This window comes from Herpailurus yagouaroundi, unplaced genomic scaffold (genome assembly GCF_014898765.1).
Source record: "Herpailurus yagouaroundi ecotype Mexico unplaced genomic scaffold, PumYag 162, whole genome shotgun sequence".
Taxonomy (NCBI): Eukaryota; Metazoa; Chordata; class Mammalia; order Carnivora; family Felidae; genus Herpailurus; species Herpailurus yagouaroundi.
This window is the reverse complement of record NW_024412403.1, coordinates 68727214-68748391: the sequence shown is the minus strand read 5'-3', so window position 1 is coordinate 68748391 and position 21178 is coordinate 68727214. Positions and strand designations below refer to the sequence as shown.

At 36.6% G+C, this 21178-nt stretch overlaps 1 protein-coding gene across 4 annotated transcripts in view; it reads left to right on the top strand.

Annotated features, from left to right (window-relative positions):
- Positions 1–20574, top strand: part of KPNA1 (karyopherin subunit alpha 1) — a 69686-nt gene extending 49112 nt beyond the window's left edge. For all 4 annotated transcript variants that reach the window (XM_040484687.1, XM_040484685.1, XM_040484686.1 and 1 more), the window contains 9 exons: positions 1702–1833; positions 3235–3323; positions 3663–3762; positions 4307–4470; positions 5821–5899; positions 10196–10321; positions 11972–12099; positions 16563–16741; positions 18241–20574. In XM_040484687.1, the coding sequence (XP_040340621.1) occupies positions 1702–1833; positions 3235–3323; positions 3663–3762; positions 4307–4470; positions 5821–5899; positions 10196–10321; positions 11972–12099; positions 16563–16741; positions 18241–18428 (1185 nt within the window). In that variant the 3' untranslated portion in view covers positions 18429–20574. The remainder of the gene's footprint in view (positions 1–1701; positions 1834–3234; positions 3324–3662; positions 3763–4306; positions 4471–5820; positions 5900–10195; positions 10322–11971; positions 12100–16562; positions 16742–18240) is intronic.
- The last annotated feature ends 604 nt before the right edge of the window (positions 20575–21178 follow it).

Sequence of the window (21178 nt, the reverse complement as noted above, 5' to 3'; positions counted from 1 at the left end):
GTCAGAGAGAACGGAGTGGCCGGGCTTCATAAGCATACTTGATCAGGAGACGGTAATCAAGTCCTCTTTGAATGGCTGTGTAACATTACGCAGATCATTAGATTGTTGGACCTTTTTCTGATAGTTTCCTCATTCATAAACCACAAAAGCCAGAATTCTCTGGGATGTTGTGAGGAACAGAGGAGTATGTGAGTAATGCTTTCATAATACAAAGTACTGAACAAATGCGAAGTTTCAATTCAGCACTGGTTTCAAGAGTGATTTAATTACGGAGGTGATATATGATGGGATTTTTATTTTGTGATGTTCAAGTGTTTAGGAATCTGTTGAACTTCTCTTATAACAAAGTTACCAAAAAGAAAATATTGTCCCTTTAACTGTGGTGCTCCTAGTCTGGGCCTTCTGCTTACTGTAATATCATTGTCCCGTTAGGCTACTAGACTATACTGTGTCTCACTTGCGTATGTCACATTTGTAGGTTTCTTGTAATGTCTCCTTTAAGTGTGTTCTGCTGTGAATTTGCTAGCATTCACATGGCTTTGGACTGTGCCAGTCAGATTGTCTTCCTTGTCTTCTGCCTCCTTCCCCAAACCCCAATGATGGATGATTTAGTTTTCCATATGACAACTGCCTTTGAGTTGACCCAAAAGCTTTAGAAGAGTCACAGCTCCACCTTTCAATGACTTTTTTGCTCTCCCTTTCAAGGGACATACCACTGATTTTTTTTTACATATGTGCTTCATTTAAGGATAAGTAGAAGACAGAACAGGAGAAGGAAAGAAAACTAAAGTTTAATAAGAACTCTAAAATAGAATTTCAGGAGTCATTCTTGGATTTCTCCATATTAGGCCAGAGAGTCAAATTAGTACAGAGATGGGCAGATTAGTAAAATGCTTTACTTTTTGTTGGCTATAATTTCCTTCATATCTTCAGTTTACCTAACTTTAAGAATGGTCTCTAAAAAAAGTTTTAAACTCTGTGCCTTTGTTTGGGGGCTTCTCATTTGTCAGAAGCTCTTAACGCTCTGAAGTTGCCATTTCTATTAATTGTATACCAGTTAACTCCTTTTGGCCTACTTATTACTTAAAATATCTTTTGCCTTTTTTACTGTGCCTATATCCGGCACATTTTACATTAACATCCTCTCCCCTTTACACTTAGCTTATCCTATAGAAATTATTTACTTTTATTTTTTATTAGATAATATACATGGTTTAATCCAAAAGGTACATAAGGTTTTATGAGATTTCCCTTTCACCCCTGCCTTTCCATGTAGGTAACAAGTACTCACTTCGTACAGTTTCTTATAGTATCCTTCCAGAGATATTCTGTGCAATAACTAAACTAATGCATATATTCCTTCTTAACCCTTTTAGAAAATATAGTATGATACTATCTTAATGTACACCGTTACACTTTTCTTCTCATTCGTATCTTGGGAGATCATTCATGTCAGCATATGAAGCAGTCCCTCATTCCATTCATGGTCTTATGTCAGTTCTACTTTGACCTCCTGAATATTCTTGTAGTCTGAAGTATTTCTACTGGAATTCTCCATTTAAAAGTAATACAGAATCCATCTGATTATGTGCAAATAATGATTTCAGATTCTTTTCTTCATGTACAGAAAACCTTATTGTTATAGCTAAAAACAAGCTATTAAATGCTAATAAGATAATAAAATTATTTTTATCTTTATAGTTTGAATCAGCTTGGGTACTGACAAATATTGCTTCAGGAAATTCTCTTCAGACCCGGATTGTGATTCAGGCAGGAGCTGTGCCCATCTTCATAGAGTTGCTCAGCTCAGAGTTTGAAGATGTCCAGGAGCAGGTAAAAAAATGAAGCAAAGAAAAGCAGGTCAAAGAATATCATTTTTTCCTTTGGTCTTACATTCAGGGCCTCAGTTTTACCACCATGACAAGCCATGATTCATCACAGGAGTGTTCTAGAAATCTAAACCAAAATAGAAAATACCATAGTGAATGTAGGCAGAATTTCTTCTGGATTCATAAAACCATTTTCCTTCCCCTTCCAACGCTGAAATTTTTAAAGTCCTATATACTTTTTATATTATTATCTTTTTTAAAAAATTTTTTTTAACATTTATTTTTGAGAATAAAAATAAATTTATTTTTAATGAATAAAAATAAATTTATTTTTAATAAATAAAAATAATGAGAGCGAGCATGAACAGGGGAGGGTCAGAGAAAGAGGGAGGCACAGAATCTGAAACAGGCTCCAGGCTCTGAGCTGTCAGCACAGAGGCCGACGCGGGGCTCGAACTCACAGACCGTGAGATCATGACCTGAGCCGAAGTTGGATGCCCAACCGACTGAGCCACCCAGGCGCCCCTATTATTATCGTTTTTAAGATGTTATCTTTAAGTAATCTCTACACCCAGTGGGAGGCTTTAACTCACAACCCTGAGATCAAGACTTGCATGCTCCAGCAACTGAACCAGCCAGGCGCCCTAAGCCCTGTATACTTTGTTAGAACATGTAAGCAGTTACTGGGCTTTTACTTGTAGGGATCTCTAGTAAGTAGCAGGTCTTTGCCACTTTTATGCAGAAAAAGACCTAGAAAACAGGAATTTTTTATTACCGCCAACTTTATCAAATTCATAAATATAAATCACTGCTAAATGAGTATGATTTTCTTCTGCAGCTTAATTGAGGTATGATTTACATACAAAAAACAGCATATATTTAAAATGTACAATTTGATAAGTTTAAGATAGGTATATACCCGTGGAACCATTATCACAAAGACAATATATTCCTCCCAAAAGTTTAATAGCTTTCTGCATTTTGATGCTCTTACATTCTTTGATTCTTTGTTCATTGCTTTCTTTTGTAAATAAGCTTAAGATAACATTTTTAATCCACTGAATAAGCCATTTGAACCTCTGCTCTGTATTAAGGGCTATATGAAAGGTTACTTTGGTGGTGGGGAGTCCCCTGAGATAAAAAATACGTATAAGAACTGGTTGGTTCCTCCTTTTAATAAACTTATACCCTGAGTGTTCACACGTATACTTTATAGTATTACTGATCTTCTTCCCCCAGTCCCACAACTACTTCATTTGATTCCCTGATAATGAACTTAGAAATGTTCATAATGTCAGTGTGTATGTTGATTGGCTACCATATAATTTTGTAAAGAGTTATTGTGGTATTTTGGCATCTGAGAGAATTCTGTACAACCTGTCATTAATGAGTAATTTTTTCACAGGCAGTCTGGGCTCTTGGCAACATTGCTGGAGATAGTACCATGTGCAGGGACTATGTCTTAGACTGCAATATTCTTCCCCCTCTTTTGCAGTAAGTTTCTATTCTTACTATTTTTTTTGAGTAGTAAAAATATGGAAAGTTCCTCAGGAAGCAGTGCATTTTTAGAAATCATTTTGAATTTTCCATTGTTCTTTTTCATTACAGATACTTTCTTATTAACTTGTTCAGGTCATTTCTTCAGGCATTCTAGCTTACTCCAGTGCCAGTATTCTGAATTAGTGCTGTTAGAATTAATTCAACTTTATTTTCTGGAGAAAAGCTATTTAAAGACGTGTTTATGAGTAGCATTAAATGATTTAGTATTTATCTTATGCTATCAGATAATTAATGTCTATTATATAGTTTACCATTGTATTATCATGCTTATAGGTTATTTTCAAAGCAAAACCGCCTGACCATGACGCGGAATGCAGTATGGGCTTTGTCTAATCTCTGTAGAGGGAAAAGTCCACCTCCAGAATTTGCAAAGGTAAGGATTAGGCTTATGGAAATGGGCAGAAAAAAGTACAATTAAAAGAGTGTAGCATCAAATATTAATGTGAACAGAAAGATTGGTAATTTTGCATAAAATTTAAAATGTTAGAATTTTATATGTTTCTAAAGAAATAGGGCTTTTTGTTTCTGTGTTAATTTGGGATAAATTTTCATTGTAAAAATTAGCTCTGAATTAATCTTAAAACCTGGCAATTTTTGTTTATAGCACAGTAAAATTCACAATTTATTAGCTTTAGCACTTGTGAAAATGTCTTTGCTTCTTTGGTCCACAAAGAGTGTTTTTCAACAAGGAATCTCATTCTGAGAACTGGTATATACTTCAGTCTCTGAAATTATTTTCCTTGGTCTCAGCATTCCCAAAGATGGAAATGCCACTTGGCCACTTGTTACTCCATTTCTAGAAGTATTAATCACCCCAGAAATTACCAAGTGTGTGCTGCTTGCCTTTTGGAATTTCTCCCCTCACTTCTGGCTTTTATTCCATTGAATTTCATTATCATGTCATCTTCCCTTTACAGGTTTCCCCCTGCCTGAATGTGCTTTCCTGGTTGCTATTTGTCAGTGACACTGATGTACTGGCTGATGCCTGCTGGGCCCTCTCATATCTATCCGATGGACCCAATGATAAAATTCAAGCTGTCATTGATGCAGGAGTCTGTAGGAGACTTGTGGAGTTGTTGATGTAAGATATCTTAAAGTGTGTCTGTTCTTTTGTCCCTATGTTAGTTTATTAGTTTCTAAATGCTGGTAAATACTAATTAATACACTGTACTAATTTATTGGGCTTTGGGCTGCTCTCTTGTGTAACTTACATTGATGTCAAATCTGTTTGTTTTGAGGCTTATATAAAGAACTGCTCACCCTATTGTTATGAGCAGTCCTTCAGCGGGAACATTTGGAAAACTGTAATTCCAGTTAGTGATAAATAACCTGAGACCAACCCCTGGATAGATAGCGAAAGGCATATTGCCACTAAAAGTCATTCCTTATCTTTCTGTCTCATTTAGAGCTTAATCTAGACTGGTGTTAGACTCTGAATTTTATTTTGCTGTATCTCCTTGTGATGCCTTTGTGTAAACAATTTACGGCTGTATTAATCCAATTTTTAGACAGTTCTTTAGAAGAAAAAATTAGACTGATAACATAATGGGGAAATGGTACGTTTACTAGCCACATGAAATTTAATTGAAGTAAGTACAAAGTAGATGAAAGGAGACATTACCCCAAATGTGATATGTGGAATGCATCAGATGAGTTTAATATGCAGAATACAAAACTCTGAGAGTACAGCTGACCACAAACTGAGTACAGATGAACAGCATAATGCTGTTATGAATTAAAGGCAGATGAAGCTGCACGAGGCAGAAGTGCAGCATTCAAAACCTGGGAAGTAACCTTTTGTGTTCTTTAGTCACTAGATTATGGTGTATTTTAACCATTTCTTTTTAGTCATCAGATCCTAAAATAAATGTGAGAGAAATGGCCAAGTTTTGAGAAGAGTGATCAGTCTCATTAAAGGGAAAAGAAAAGAGAATTTTTAAGGGAAGTTAAAGCATATTAACCTGAAGTTAAGATTTTCAATAAGCAATTTTTTTCACATATGTACAGGGTTTCATGGAGAGTATATTTTTGACTGGTAAGTTGGCTGAGGTTTAATAGAAAGAGTTCACTCTTTGAAGTGTGGAGCCTGGCTCTCATTTTTAAGTTAGTTCACCTGTTGGCACATTTTCAACTCTGAGGCAGTGAAAACTGTATTCAAGAATGAGAGGGAAATCTTGGTATCCAGGTGATGAAATACCTGGGAAAGATTATTAGGAAAGATTTGTAGTTTTTATCCAAAAGTGCTAAATAAAGGGAAAGATAATTCCTCTAGGGGATATACGAAACCCATCCTCCTAGGGTTCTCTTAACAACTATCGTAGGTACCTTTCTGCTCTAACATCATGTTACATTATTTGGTTTGGATTTCAGCCCTAAGGAAAAGAGACTAAGGCTAGAACTCTTGCATTGATATTTCTTTTTATGGTTGCAGGCATAATGATTATAAAGTGGTTTCTCCTGCTTTGCGGGCTGTGGGAAACATTGTCACAGGCGATGATATTCAGACCCAGGTATGAATAAGTGGTGACTACTGTTTCCCTTCAGAAACAGTACATTGAACCCCGTGATTATGTTTCTATTACAGTATTTAACTCCATGCTTTTGGGGAGAGTTTCATTAATGTTTGTCAAAAATGTTGCCTTAGGCAGCTCCTTTAGTACCTTCACTGTCTCTATCTTGTCTGTTTCTTGGAGCAATTTTGGGTTCCCTTTAGTTAGGTTTATTTCCCACTACTACTTGAAGTGGTTCTTGTGAGCATCTGAAGCCTCCAGTAGCAGCCTTTCTCTGTCATCTTCATCTCCTCTCTGATAGCTTCCTTCTTTTTGTGCATGCTAAATCTCCTATGTGAGGAGGATTCTTCCTTGTTCTTTTTTTTTTTTTTTTTTTGAGAAAGAGAACAAGCAGGGGAGGGGCAGAGGGAGAGAGGGAGAATCTCACGCAGGCTCCATGCTCAGCAACGATGCAGGCCTCCATCTCATGACCCTGAGATCATGACCTGAGCCAAAACCAAGAGTTGGACGCTCAGCTGACTGTGCCATCCAGGTGCCCCTTCTTTCCTTGTTCTTAATGTCACTCCCATTCTATTCAACCTCTGTATCAAGATATATCATTCACAGTGGCTTGTTCTTGATCTCTCTGATGCAATGGCATTGTCTTTAAAATTCTTTTCCTAGGCTTCTGTGGTGTTCCAGTTATTTTGAGTCTCCTGTCTCACAAACCACTTCTTAGCGCGCTCCTTTTCCTGTTCTTGTTTGTGGGATTATCCCCTGGAGGGGATAATTATTCACTGATTTTATTTATAACTTCAGCTATCACCCTGGTGCAGCTTGATTGAGAATCGAGAATAAGATTTTAGCCATAACTCTTTCTTAACCAGCTCTTAGGTGGAAGACATTTAATGTCTTCACTTTTCTAATCCCTAAAATTTGGATTTGTACTCAAAGGTGTCTTCCAGATCTAATATCTACTTCAAATTTATGCTTCAGAAAGGAACCCATTATTTTCCCTGGTATATCGGGGCCTCTGCTTATTTGTTATTTACCTCAGTGAATGGCACCAACACTTGACCAATCCAAAAACCTGGACATTAGCTGGATTATTTCCCTGTTTTCCACCTGTCATCAGTCACTAGCTGCCATCTCTACTCATCCATTGCATTTCTTGCTATATTCCTGTATCACCAGAAGGCTGCTTATAAAATGCAAATTTGATCATGTCATTCTCTGACCTAAAATCTTTTTATGGCCTTCTGTTGTCCTTTGAGGGTGTTTAAGATCCTTTAAAATCTGGCACCAGTTTTAATGGAATTCTGTGCAACAGAATGAGGAAGCCCTTAAGCACTGATATAGAAATGCCTCCAGGTTGGGGCACCTGGGTGGCTCAGTCAGTTGAGCGTCTGACTTCGGCTCAGGTCAGTCATGATCTCATGGTTCATGGGTTTGGGCCCCATGTCAGGCTCTGTGCTGACAGCTAGGAGCCTGGAGTCTTTCAGATTCTGTCTGTCTGTCTGTCTGTCTGTCTGTCTCTCTCTCTGCCCCTCTCTTGTTTGTGCTCTGTCTCTCTCAAAAATAAACAAACATTAAAAAAAAAAATACCTCCAGGTTATATCATTTAAAAAGAAAAACAAGGAGCAGAATAGTGTGTGGAATACATTAGTATTTATATAAAAGGAGGCAGAGAGGAGAGAAAAAAATAATATGTATGTTTGATTATATTTGCATAAAAGTTCTCCAGAAGAATACATAGGAAACTAATAATCTCAGTTGTCTCTGGAGAACTGGGTTGCTGGCATACAGGAATGGAAAGGAGGCTTTTAACTATATAGTCCTTTATTATACTTTCTGAATTTTTAAACCATTTCACTGTATTTGCTATTCACAAAAAGGTTCTTTCCCTCCCCATACCATGCTCTGTGCTTCTGCCATGTTTATTCCTTAAATTAGCTATGACCACATTCAGCACTAAGATTTAACACAAGCTTGCTTCTCTCTGCTCAGAACATAGGCTTGCATCCCCATCCCTGCTTTTAACCACTGGCTCACACTAATGCACACTCTGCCACTAATGTCGTCTCATTCTTCAGGACTTCCTGTTACTGTTTTTTTCTCTGAGAAGCCATGTTCACTTAAGTTAGGTGTGCCTTCTTTTGTTTCATCCATCATACCACTTACCACACTGTATTGTAATTATCTAATCACTAGATTGTAAGCTTCTAGAGGGGGGAACGGTGTTGATCTTGTTCATTTTTGTATTTCTGTACAGTCTTAATAGTTCCTGGCACAGTGTTTAATACTGAATGAATGAAGTTCTGTATCTATACATCTACTTCTGATGTCCCTCAAGTTTTACTCCTGGGTCTCCAGTAGCCTGTTAAATATTTCTGCTGGCATGTCTCACATTTGTCTCTCTCAGTTTATCTTCTTCCCCCAGAAAGCCAGTTCCAGGTCTTGATTTTTTTCCCCCCATTTCAGTTAATGAGGTAACTGTTCACTCCTACTTGAAGCTTTGCAGTCATATTTGGTGTCTCCATCTCTCACACCTTGTATAGCAAGTCATCAGCTCTTGATTCTTTGTGTTTCAGTATCCACGTCTGATTACCTTAGAACCTTGAAAGGATTTGTACTTCACAGTTTTAGTCTCATTCTTCCTTGTAGCCTGTTGTTAATTTTAGGGGTACAGAACTCTTGCTTAATAGCCTCACTGCTCTATTCTTTCCTTATTTTGGTACTTTGTTGTAGCTTGTCTCAGCATTTTTTTGTTTCCAGCCTTTCTTATCTGCTGTGTCCTTCCTCCCTCTTCTTTGCTTATGAAATCCTATCCATGTTTCAAGGCAGTTTCCCCACACCCATGAAGTCTTTTTTCATGATTACTCTGCAAGTACTGTCTTTAACTTGTGACAGGTTTATTTTTTTTTATTATTTGACTTTTTTTTTTTCCAAAAAAATTTTTTTTAACTTTTATTTATTTTTGAGAGACAGGGCATGAGCAGGGGAGGGGGAGAGAGAAAGGGAGACACAGAATCTGAAGCAGGCTCCAGGCTCTGAGCTGTTAGCACAGAGCCCGATATGGGGCTTGAACTCACTCACTGTGAGATCATGCATGACCTGAGCCGAAGGACTGAACCACCCAGGCGCCCAGTGTTTGGACGTGTTTAGTTTCTAGAGCACATCTTTGGCATTTAAAAAATGGCTTTGTAATCTCTCTTATACTGTTAAGATTGTGCTTCTTTAAACACAAGTTTTAGTATTTTTTGAGCTGTATTAATAGGCAACAAATGGCTTTATTTTAATTTGCGTTTCTTTCATTTCTTGTGAGGTAATCTATCAAAATTGTAGTTTCTCTTAACAATTTACATGTTAAAGACAGCAACCATCTTATCTATTGTAAATTTTTTTTTTGCATTACATAGTGTGCATTTTAAATTTTGTATTTTTTGACATGCAAATATGTCTATTTGGTGAAATTTTAATTTCCCCCCTGTAATTTCTTCCATTGTTTTTATGCTTTGAAAGTCCTTCACTGTCCCTAAACCAGCTATATACTGATAGTTCTGTTTTATGGTGTCTTTTTTATGTTTACTCTTTAAATTGGTTGTGGGTTTATTTGGTAATGGGTTAAGAATTTTTTAAAAATTCTTCTCAAAACTAAAAAAAATGTTTTTCAACCAGTTAGCCTCAGGAAGAACTTTATTATATATTTAATTCCTTATAAATACCCGCATTTGTTTCTGGACTAGATATCTGTTCTGTTATTCAGTGATTGATTCTTGTGCCTACCACAGATTATTTCAATCATTTTAACTTCATAATTTAGTTTTGGTAGAGTAGAGCTCCTTCGTGTATGTTTGTCACTCTCTTTCACCTTTGTAAGCTGCATGATAGCTGGGGTCCTATCCTTTTTTATATTTGTATCCTCTAAAGCACCAGGTGTACTTCATGTAGTATGTATTTGTTCATTGACGGCCAGGTACAGTGTTATCAGAGGACTTAAAAATCTGAGGCTACTTCAGATATTTACACATCCAAAAGCCTTTTAATATGCTGTAGGGATAGGAAGGTGAAGAACCAATACATTGTAGTACCTTATGAAGTAGTAGTTGTACAGTTACAATGTGTCTAGCAGAACTGCTTTGGTAATGTTAGAAATGAATTCTTATTGTCAGTGAATATTCTTTTACATATATAAAGTTATTTCTAAAATTTCAAGGGGAGACATTATTTCTTTGCCTATATTGTTCCTAAAATAAATGAGTTAAAGATTTACTTCTCTTTGGATCAATACAGATTGTTTCAAACTTTTCCTTTTAGGTAATTTTGAATTGCTCAGCTCTGCAGAGTTTATTGCATTTGCTGAGTAGCCCAAAGGAATCTATCAAAAAGGAAGCATGTTGGACAATATCTAATATCACAGCTGGAAATAGAGCACAGATCCAGGTAATCCCATAGCATCTGTCTTTTTTCTTCTATTTTTATTGATAAGGTTTAGGTGTTTTTCTGTTGGGCTTACATTTTTTTTTTCCATTATTGCCTTGCAGACCATTAACTTCCAACATTTTTATCTATTTTTTTTTTTTTTTTATCCTACCTTACAGAAGTTTTATCCTACCTTACAGACTTTTGAAACTTATACTTTGGCCTTGGTTTTTCCCTGTGCCTTAAATATTTGATGATGTGCCAAGACCTGAGAGAGTGTCTTGTATTTTTGAAATGTTATGATGGTCTTTATACTAAATAGATTGGCTTTACTCTTGCCAAGTAAAATATTTTTTCCTAGCAGACCATATCTATTGGATAACTTCAGTTTTTCATAAAACCTTTGGGGACCCATTTTTCTCTAAAAGGTTATCTGCCCTTTAATTTTGTTCTTCTGTTAGGTGGGAGAGTAACCCATGTGGAAGATAAACAGTGGGCCAAAGGGTTCAGCACAGGCCATGAGAAAGGCTGAACAACTGGTTGTAAAAGATAAAACACAGACCTCTGGGACTTTAATTGGAGGGGAATCATAGAGATAGTTATCTCATCCAATACTCTCATTTAAGGATGAAACTGAAAAATGATTTGTTCAAGGGAACCCCTAGTAAATGACAGATCAAGATGAAGTGTCTTTCCACTAAACTTTGCTGACTTTCTTCACTAGTGTAATAGAGTTCTTGATCAGGAAAGCATGGTTAGTCATTCCCCAGAATGCTGCCAGGGACTGAGATTGATAGCTATAGAAGTTCATACCATAGCATGCATACAAGGGGATTTCAGTGATAGTTGATTACCTGCTGCTGTTCGTGTCTTATGTAGAGTTTCTCAGTTTCTTGATATAGGAAATTATACGAACCCATTTTAGGTTCTTGAGCTAAGGAGAAACATGAAAAAAGTAATTTGAAGCAGACTATTTTAGTGTTTATATATGAGAGGGGGTGAGTAAAAGTACTCTGCCTAACTATAGGCTGTGTTGGTAATCTGGGTGGGAGTTGGTAGGTTGGAATAGGATTGTGCTAAAGGGAAGTGCTAAAAGGGAAGGAAAAGGGTGGCTCAGGAGGTTTTAAATTGAGATTGTAGAGACTTAGTGACTGATGAAATTTAGAATAAATAAATACAAAAAAGAGCCTTTGTAAATACAAAAAGAAGTTTGAGAGGAGACCTGACCTGATATAGAGGGTAGATGATATGTTTGAAGTGATTAACAGATCTAAAGCAGATTGTTGGCTATCATGGGCTGGGGTGCCCAAAAGTGAGGACTGGAGGGTTACATCACAAGTGTCGGAGTTGGATGCTGTGAAAGAAATGAGACTAGCAGAGGAACAGAAAATTGAACTTCCATAATTTGTTACTGTGGGTGAAATGAGAGAGGACAGTCAAAGAGAAAAGAACTTGGGCAGAAAACTAGGAGATTATAAGAACATAGACTCCAGGGAGAGTTATCAGTGTACCAAGTACAGTTGAAAGGTCAGGGGTGAGAGGCCTTCTTCTAGTTAATTTTTAAAGGAGGGAGGCGTGTCATTAGTGAAGGTAGCTAAAAAGTTATAATTAGTATCATGAAATTTTTGCAAGTTTTGTAATTTCCCTTTTCATTTAATTTTTAAATTTCAGACTGTGATAGATGCCAACATTTTCCCAGCCCTCATTAGTATATTACAAACTGCTGAGTTTCGGACAAGGAAAGAAGCAGCTTGGGCCATCACAAATGCAACTTCTGGAGGATCAGCTGAACAGATCAAGTAAGTACTAGCCAGGTAGCATCTTGTAAATCAAAGGAAAAATTATTATGTCTACTAGTTATGAATGCTCTATGCTAATCTCTTGCAAGATTATTCTAAGTTTCATACTAGACTCAAATTCTTCCATTCCCTCCTGCTGAAATAATTCCAGGATAAGAGAAGTAAGGCATAGTTGAGGTTTGAGACAATATTAGTATTTATAGGGTGGCTTTAGCCTACTCTGGAGCTTTTTTGTCAGAAACAGGTAGTCTAGAAGGTTACTTGTAGAAGCCTTAAGAATCTAACCTTGGTACCTAATTCTTGCCATTTTTAAAAAAATTATTATTTTGAGAGAGAGAGACACACACACACTGAGTGTGAGCAGGGGAGGGGGAGACACAGAATCGCAAGCAGGTTCCAGGCTCTGAGCTGTCAGCACAGAGCCCGACACAGGGCTCGAACTCTTGAACTGTGACATCATGACCTGAGCCGAAGTCGGACACTTAACTGACTGAGCCACCCAGGTACCCCTAATTCTTGCCATTTTTAGTTTAGAAGTCTTACTAGAACTGGATCAAACTTGAAAGAGAAGTCTATCTTAGAATAAAGTGCCAAATTTAGTAGAGGCAAGTGTCTCCTGAGCTCCTGCAGTATTCAATAGAGAGAGATCTCTATTAGCTTGAGACTTAAATGACTCCTTGGGTGGCTTATAATCTTAATGGCTAGAGAAGGCATAAATATGGACAGGAATCAATTCCTCAGAGGAACATCATATAATTAAATGCTAAATTATGGGCATTCAGTATTTCAGATAAAAAAAGATTAATGATGAAGAGGAAAATGGAACCTAGACTCTTAGTCTGCCTTAACTTTCTTTATGGGGAATTCAAATGAGGGGAAGATGATTACAAATAAGTGTTGGGGGCACCTGGGTGGCTTAGTCGGTTGAGCGTCCAACTTCGGCTCAGGTCATGATCTCACAGTCTGTGAGTTCAAGCCCTGCTTCGGGTTCTGTGCTGACAGCCCAGAGTCTGGAGCCTGCTTCAGATTCTGTGTCTCCCTCTCTCTCTGACCCTCCCCCGTTCATGCTCTGTCTCTCTGTGTCTCAAAAATAAATAAACATTAAAAATAAAAAAATTAAATTAAAAAAACCAAATAAGTGTCGAAGTACTAATCCCTTCCTCATATGTAATATCAGGAAAAATACAACTACTCATATTGTTGCTTTGTGGGTTAAATGTTCACACTTAACTATAATTTTTACTGCTCTGTTAGGAATTTAAAAATGTAAAAGGTAAAGTAGTCCTAACATTTCAGGAATTGGTTAGATACAGAATATAACTATACCTGAAATAATATTTAAATAGACTACTAACACATTGCAAGTAGCTATTTTGGTAAAGTTCATAATGGACGGGTTTTCAAGGAAGATTTCAAGTGGTCTTCAGAAGCATTTTGTATGAGATTAGGCTTTTTTCGACCTCCTGAGATTCTGTTTCTGGGGTACTATGATTATAAATATGCCACTACCAGTAATGGCATTTATCCCAGTAATGGCAGTAATAAGTAATGTAGAAGATACATGTTTTCTTAATTGAAATGGTTAAACTGTACACATATTTTTAAAACATTTCTAGGGGCACCTGGGTGGCTCAGTGGGTTAAGTATCTGACTTCAGCTCAGGTCATGATCTCACAGTTTGAGGGTTCAAGCCCCGTGTTGGGCTCTGTGCTGACAGCTCAGGACCTGGAGCCTGCTTTGGATTTTGTGTCTTCCTCTCTTTCTGCAGCTCCTCTGCTTTTGCTCTCTCTTTCTCTCAAAAATAAATATTAAAAAAATAAAACATTTCTAAAATACCGTGGTATATTTCATTAGAAACTATTCAGGGTTATTTTGCTCTGTTAGAGAAGAGTAAAAAAGGCTACTATTCCTTTTTAAAATTCAGCATAGTTATTTAATATTAATGGAGTTCATTATCAATCTCCTAGCAGTTTCTTCTTAAACAGATGAAGTTAGTTGAAAAATTATTACAAAAATATTACAGTCCAAATTACAGAAAATAAACGAATAAAAGACATCTGGGTGGGTTTTGCTTATTCTTATTGAGTAGACAAGATTTAGATGCAAGAAACAATTAGAGTAACTTGGAAATAATCCATAATTTTAGGTTAATATAATCAAATGCTAAATGTGCCTTGGTTCTTAAGGGATAAAGAATATCCCTTAAGAGGATATCCCTTTATGAGGGATAAAGAATATGGCCTTAAATTAGAGAACGTTTCATGAAAGAGAAGAAACTCGCCATTTGGGTAGAGATTTGGTTATTTTGGAGGAGAGAGAATAGCAGGGGAAGTGTGAGGGAATGTGCACAGATAATGTTATTGGAAGAGGCAAATCAATATTGCTACAGTTTATTCTTCTGCAAGATGAGGAACTGATGGGCTTTGGAAACTGGGATGAAGGCCTTAGTATATTGGGAAGACTCTGAGTGTTTTTAGTGTTAAGAGTAATACAAAGAACATAGTATTTTGAGCAGAGGAAAGAGCAGTTGGATGTTCTTAACATCTTCATTAGTGTAGTTAGTGTATAGTGATGGCCAGGATTAAAATAATACTTATAGTAGGAGTTACAGATCTTGATACTGGAAAGAAGGATCTGTAGGACTTGTTGGCAGGCTATAAGCAAGGAAAGGGAAGAGTCAAAGATAAATGGAGAAAATGGTAGGTGGGTGCCCCTTTCATAAAAATTAGGACACAGAAGAAGCAACAGTGGTATATAATAGATTAATATAATAGTGATTAATCTCTGTACTTTTTCTGTATGTTTTTCTGTGTTTTCTAAATTTGTAACTAACATAATCACAAAAGAAGCTTGCTTTTTGTTTTTTAAGAAAAACAATGAGAATGATACAGATACGTTAAAGGAATGGTTGACAGGTTTTGGTGACTCAAAACTATGGTGTAAAGGAAGGAGAAATGGTCAGAAATAGCTTTAAGCCTGATTTCTGTTAAGATATATAGCCTTTAATTGTCAGCATTTGAATAAAGTTAGACATTATTATTAAATTCATTCCTGAGTAAATAATAAAGCTAAATATGGTATGAACTTACTTTAAAAGACTTTTTAAAGGAACATTTTTAGTTTTACAGAATTGAGATTGATAGTACAGAGTTCCTATATACTTCCCTCCCCTGCAGTGTCTTCTATTAACCTCTCACATTTAGTGGAGCTACATTTGTTAATGAACCAATACGGATACATTATTAACTAAAGTTCATAGTTTATATTAAGAATCACTTTTTGTGTTGTACAGTTCTATAGGTTTTGGTGAATACATGTCCTCTTTCTGCCATTGTAGTGTCATACAGTGTCACACTGCCCTAAAAATCCCCTCTGCTTCACCTATCGTCACTACTCCTTTACCCCCACCCCTCAAATCCCTGGCAGCCACTATACTTTATTGTCTTTGTAGAAGTTTTGTCTTTTCCAGAATGTCATATATTTGGAATCATATAGTGTGGAATCTTTTCAGACTGGCTTCTTTCCCTTAGCATGTCTAAGTTTCCTTCATGTCTTTTCATGACTTGATAATTTCTTTTTATGACTAATATTTCATGTCTGGATATACTACAGTTTATCCATTTGCCTATTAAAGTATATCTTGGTTGCTTCTAGGTTTTGGCAGTTGTGAATAAAACTGCTGTAAACATTTGTTTACAGGTTTTTGTGTGGACCTCAGTTTTCATCTCAATTGGGTGAATGTCCAGAGTACAATTACTGGATTGTATGAAAAGCTTTGTAAAAAACCACCAAGCTGTCTTCCAAAGTGATTATCCTATGTTGCATTCCCGCCAGCAAAAAAAAAAAAAAAAAAAAGAGTTCCTGTTGCCCCACATTGTTGTTAGCATTTGGTATTGTCAAGCATTTTGGATTTTAGCCATTTTAATAGGTGTGGCATCATTGTTTTAATTTGCAGTTCTCTAATGACATGATAATGATGTTGAACATCTTTTCATATCTTACTTGCCATCAGTATATTTTTGGTGAGATGTATGTTCAGGTCTTTTGCTGATTTTTAAAATCAGTTACTTGTTTTCTTGGAGTTTCAAGAGTTCTTTATACAAAACAGAACTGGCCTGTTGGGCCCATGGTGGCTTTAGCACCTGTTTCAGAGGTGTGATTATCTACAGGAACAAAAATGAAATCAGTCAAAACTATACTATTTTGACAAGTTGCTCATATTCAAAGAAAGAGGGTGTTCTAGTTTCTTGGAGTCCAATAATTGTGGAGGGGAAAAAATGGAGATGGTGCTTGAGAACTAGTTTTCATTTATTTGTAGCTTCATTTGTGATAAAGTGTAGCTTGGGTGGTTGAATGGGTGTGCCTGTTTTTATTTCTACAGTTGAGAATGACCCACTTATTTCATGAAAGCTTTATGAAATTGAAAGCCTTGTTTGACAAAATTGTTCTTTGTATTAATTTAGGTACCTCGTAGAACTCGGTTGTATCAAACCACTTTGTGATCTCCTCACAGTCATGGACTCTAAGATTGTACAGGTTGCCCTAAATGGTTTGGAAAATATCCTGAGGCTTGGAGAACAAGAAGCCAAAAGGAATGGCACTGGCATTAACCCTTACTGTGCTTTGATTGAAGAAGCCTATGGTAAGATAGAGTGTTTTAAAATGTCCTGAAATTGTTTTTCTTCTTGCATTTCTGGCTTGTCCACAGTTCATGACAGCAGACTCCTTTGAAAAATTTGTTCTCTTATGAATAATGTTTAGTATGTAGAATTGGAAAAGAATATGCATTAAGTGTGAAGAGAAGTGAGTACCCTTCATAATTTAGCCATTTAACACTGGGCTCTTAAGTATCTTCCCAGGTCCCGGGCTCTGCTTGCCCTTGGTACTCTTTCTTACTGAGAGAAAATAAGAAAATTTCTTACTCTTCCATCTGAACCTTTAAGAACATCCATATCTACTGTAGATGATGTACTGTAGATGATGCCTGACTCTATTCCAAGATTTACAGTTCTAATTTTGAATTGCATCTCTCAGTTCCTGTGTTTTAAAAAAATTTTTTTGATTTTTTGTCAAATTGGTTCCCATAGAACACCCAGTGCTCATTGCAACAGGTTCCTGTGTTCTTAAAGTGTTCCTGACTCTAAATGTTTCTGAGTTTGATCTTAAAGAGTCACTGCCTTTTGGCTTCTTCATTCTTCCAGTCTCTCAGTCTTAACTATTAATCCATTGGTTTAGCAATGTACATTAACCTTTTAGTTCCCTAAGTGATTTTAATGTATAGCTGGGATTGAAAACCACTACTCCAGGGTTTGCTTATTCTTACGATTGGAATTAGGGATCACAGGTTATGTTCATCTTCAAGTTTATCAAATAATGCAGAATTGTTTTCAAATGATTTTTAACAATTTACCATAAAAAATACTGCTTATAAAAGCTATAGCCACTTAGTGTAAGACATTTTGAAATATATAAAAAAAAATGTTCCTCTACCTGGAGATCTTTCTCCACGGAGATAACGATTAATATTTTGATCTATATATTTTTAACATGGATATGTATATGTTTTTTTTCCTTTGAGCAGTGTTACCTTTTATTTCCAGTATTGCTGTAGTGGTTAGGTTGCTTATGCCTGCCAGTAAAAGAAAGCTTAGCTCAGATGGGCTTGAACTTAGTAATGGGAATGTGTGGGGTAACTGTTCTAGTTGGACTTACTAGTTTAAGCAGTAGGAATTGATTCTGGTTATTTTAAGGTATTATACATTTGTTGACATATAGCTCAGAACTTAGAATCAGGGCCAAATAATCAGGCCATAGTTATAGTTCATTTGGAACACTTGTGCTACTGGCCTTAGACACTGGATGATATGGTGACTGTTAGGGAAATCACTGCTTCTGGGGACTGGTTGTTGCTTGCATGTGTGTTTAAGGTGTCAGTTTGTAATACTAGCATTCAGATGTAATCCCAGTGATACTTTATATGCTGTTACAAAATACTAAAGAGGTAGAAGTAGAGAAGAGAATCTTCCTTTAAAGAAAGGAGACACGGCAAATATAGTGTCATTGGAGTTTCCAATACATATATACAAAGAACGTATATGTATACATACACACAAAGAGATTTTTCTTTCTTCTTCATTCTAGGTCTGGATAAAATTGAGTTCTTACAGAGTCATGAAAACCAGGAGATCTACCAGAAGGCCTTTGATCTTATTGAGCATTACTTCGGGACCGAGGATGAGGACAGCAGCATTGCACCCCAGGTTGACCTTAGCCAGCAGCAGTACATCTTCCAGCAGTGTGAGGCTCCTATGGAAGGTTTCCAGCTTTGAAGCAATACTCTGCTTTCATGTTCCTGTGTCAGACCAGGCTACCCAGTCAAGTCCTCTTGTGGAGCCCACAGTCCTCATGGAGCTAACTTCTCAAATGTTTTCCATAATACTGTTTGCGCTCATTTGCTTGCCTTGCGCACCTGCTCTCTTACACACATCTGGAAAACCTCTGGCTCTCTGTGGTGGAATACCCTTCTAATAAAAAGGGTAACCAGAACGGCCCACTCTCTTATGGAAAATCCCTAGGCTTTGGAGATCTGCACTTAAATATTATAAGAGTCATGGGAATATACACATATTAATGTGGCTCCCTTTCTTTGTGGGGGAAAAAGAGGACTCCTCCTCATTCCCTTTAAAGTGGGGAAAAACACTGATATTAAAAGATGAGACTAAATCTTTATCTCGAATTTCACACAACTACTTGCAACAAGGGAGATGTTTAGACCTGTTGTGTACACTTCAGAGTACTTTTCATGAGTTCTTCCACAGTGAACCCTTGGATTACCTGGTGGCTTTTCTAGCCAAATTTGCATTAATCCTTACTGAGACTGGATGGTTTTCTTTCCTCTATTGGCGCCATTCTTCACAGATATTAAACCATCCGCTCCCTCACCTTCAGCCTTCAGTGAATGTGCTTTCTAGTTGTCAGGAATGCTGAAGAATTTAACACTTTGACTCTTAAATGTGATACTGGTTTGAAGATTCCCTTAGAGCAGAAAGGAGAGGGCCACATATTAATTTGTATGGCTATCGCTTCTCTTTGGACTTAAGTGTCTTAGGATTTGGAAGTGGTTCAATTCTAATGCTGGTATGAAGATCTAGAATCCTTAGTAATCGAAACAATATCCTATCATTCAATAAAATAAAAAACAAAAAAAATCCCTCCAGTTTTCCCAAACTCAACCAGTGTGACTAGAGGCTGTGTTTCTGCATTAAAACAAATGTTTCAGGCTTTGTGGTCCTGATGAAGGTCCTCATTAAATTGGAAGTTCACCTTAGGTGCTTTTCCTCTCTGTGACTGGCAGATAACACATAATTTTTTTTTAAAGGTAACCTAGGGAAATTTTTTTCTTAGGTGCAGCTTGATTCTAACGTATTCATGCTGCATTGTATGATCCCTTTAATGTAGCATCCTTATCTTAAATAACCACCTTCTCAACATGACTTGTTCAACACAAATAAGGGCAGTGATCTTTTTTTTTTTTTTTTTAAATAACCTCATTGTTCCCTATTCATTTCATCTGCTACTAGTACTGCCCAGTCAAGTCCCCCCATAAAATAAAAAGTTTTTCTACCTTCTGGCTCATTTAATGATAACTGCAATGTACCTGCAACTGGCGCTTCCAGTACTGTCTTCAGTGATCCACATTTGTGCTTGGACTGGAATGAAAAAATAAGCTTAATTGCCAAGAGAACTGCAACTGAGTTCAATACGACTTCTTGGTGCTAGATGGCCATCTTGACTCAATGTTTGGACACACTATCAGGAGAAGATTTTTTTGTTACGCTGTTCAAAATGAATTCTGAAGGAAAAGTCTCTCACTTCCGTTTCAGAGACTACCCTTTTAAGCCTCTTTAATCTTATCCTCTTCTAGAATTCATTATAACCCCAAAATGTAACTATTTGGAAGTTCCCCTGACAGGCTATTCTACATCTCTGGTAAATCCTGCTGAACATTAGGGATATTCAGAGCTTTCATACCTCATCATGTTGTTATTTAAGCAGCCAACTTATGTGACCTGATTTAAACTTTAAAAAATCCACTTCAAAGTAGAAAGATACAAAGACAAAAGGACATTTATCAGCCAAGCCTGTGATGCATTCTTCACATCTAGTCTGTAGTTGTGTCTGTGCTCTGGATGGATACCGTCTGATGTCTGTTACTGATGGAACAGCCACTGCAAAACTAGTCAATTCCCATCTATAAGTTACATTTTCTAGTGCTGCTTTGTGCTGAAAGGACATTTTAGTTTACTGCACTTGACCTGTAAAAGACTTTGATTCTTTGTAATTTTAGGGACAAATTAGGTGGTTAATTTAAAGAAAAACTTTCAATTTTGCCTTTACATCACATTAAAATATAACTTCTTTCAGAAGGGTAATAGAAGCACTGATTCATAGTAAAAATCTTGTTTTTAGCTTTGACTTTTTTTGTGGCTGAGTTTTTTAAACTGTACATCACTGGTAACATGTCATTTCTCTAGGATGTTTTAAATCATATACCTTCTGTTGGATAATTTAAAAATTCTCATTTTGATATTGGATGGAAAAAAGATAAAGCACACAAAATTGTTTCCCCAGATTAGTAAGAACAGCATCCATTGGGAGTTTTTGCCATTGCAGGTGTCTTCAGTGAATGAATTAAAGTCCATTTAACTACTGTGGTCTATTTTCTGTCTAAAATAGGAATTTATCTTGCTCCTGTCCTAGAAGTTCATGAGCCATGAGATACGAGCTAAATTTTTTTTGCAGTAAAATGGTTGTTTAATATAAAATTGGAATTAACTAAAAGGTAAATCCCAGCATAACTGTTGGAATTGGTAAAGTGGCAGCCTTTCTGGTTATAGAAATGAGACTTTAGAAGGTAACTAAGAACTAATTTTAGTTCTCTGCCTGGCAGATTCTATTACTTTGAATTTATTGAAATGTTACTATCATTAAGATGTTACTCATTATAAAAGCATGTTAATTTCAACATAGGAAAACTCTTCTGGAATATTATATACTGATCAGGGGAGAAGTGACTTGG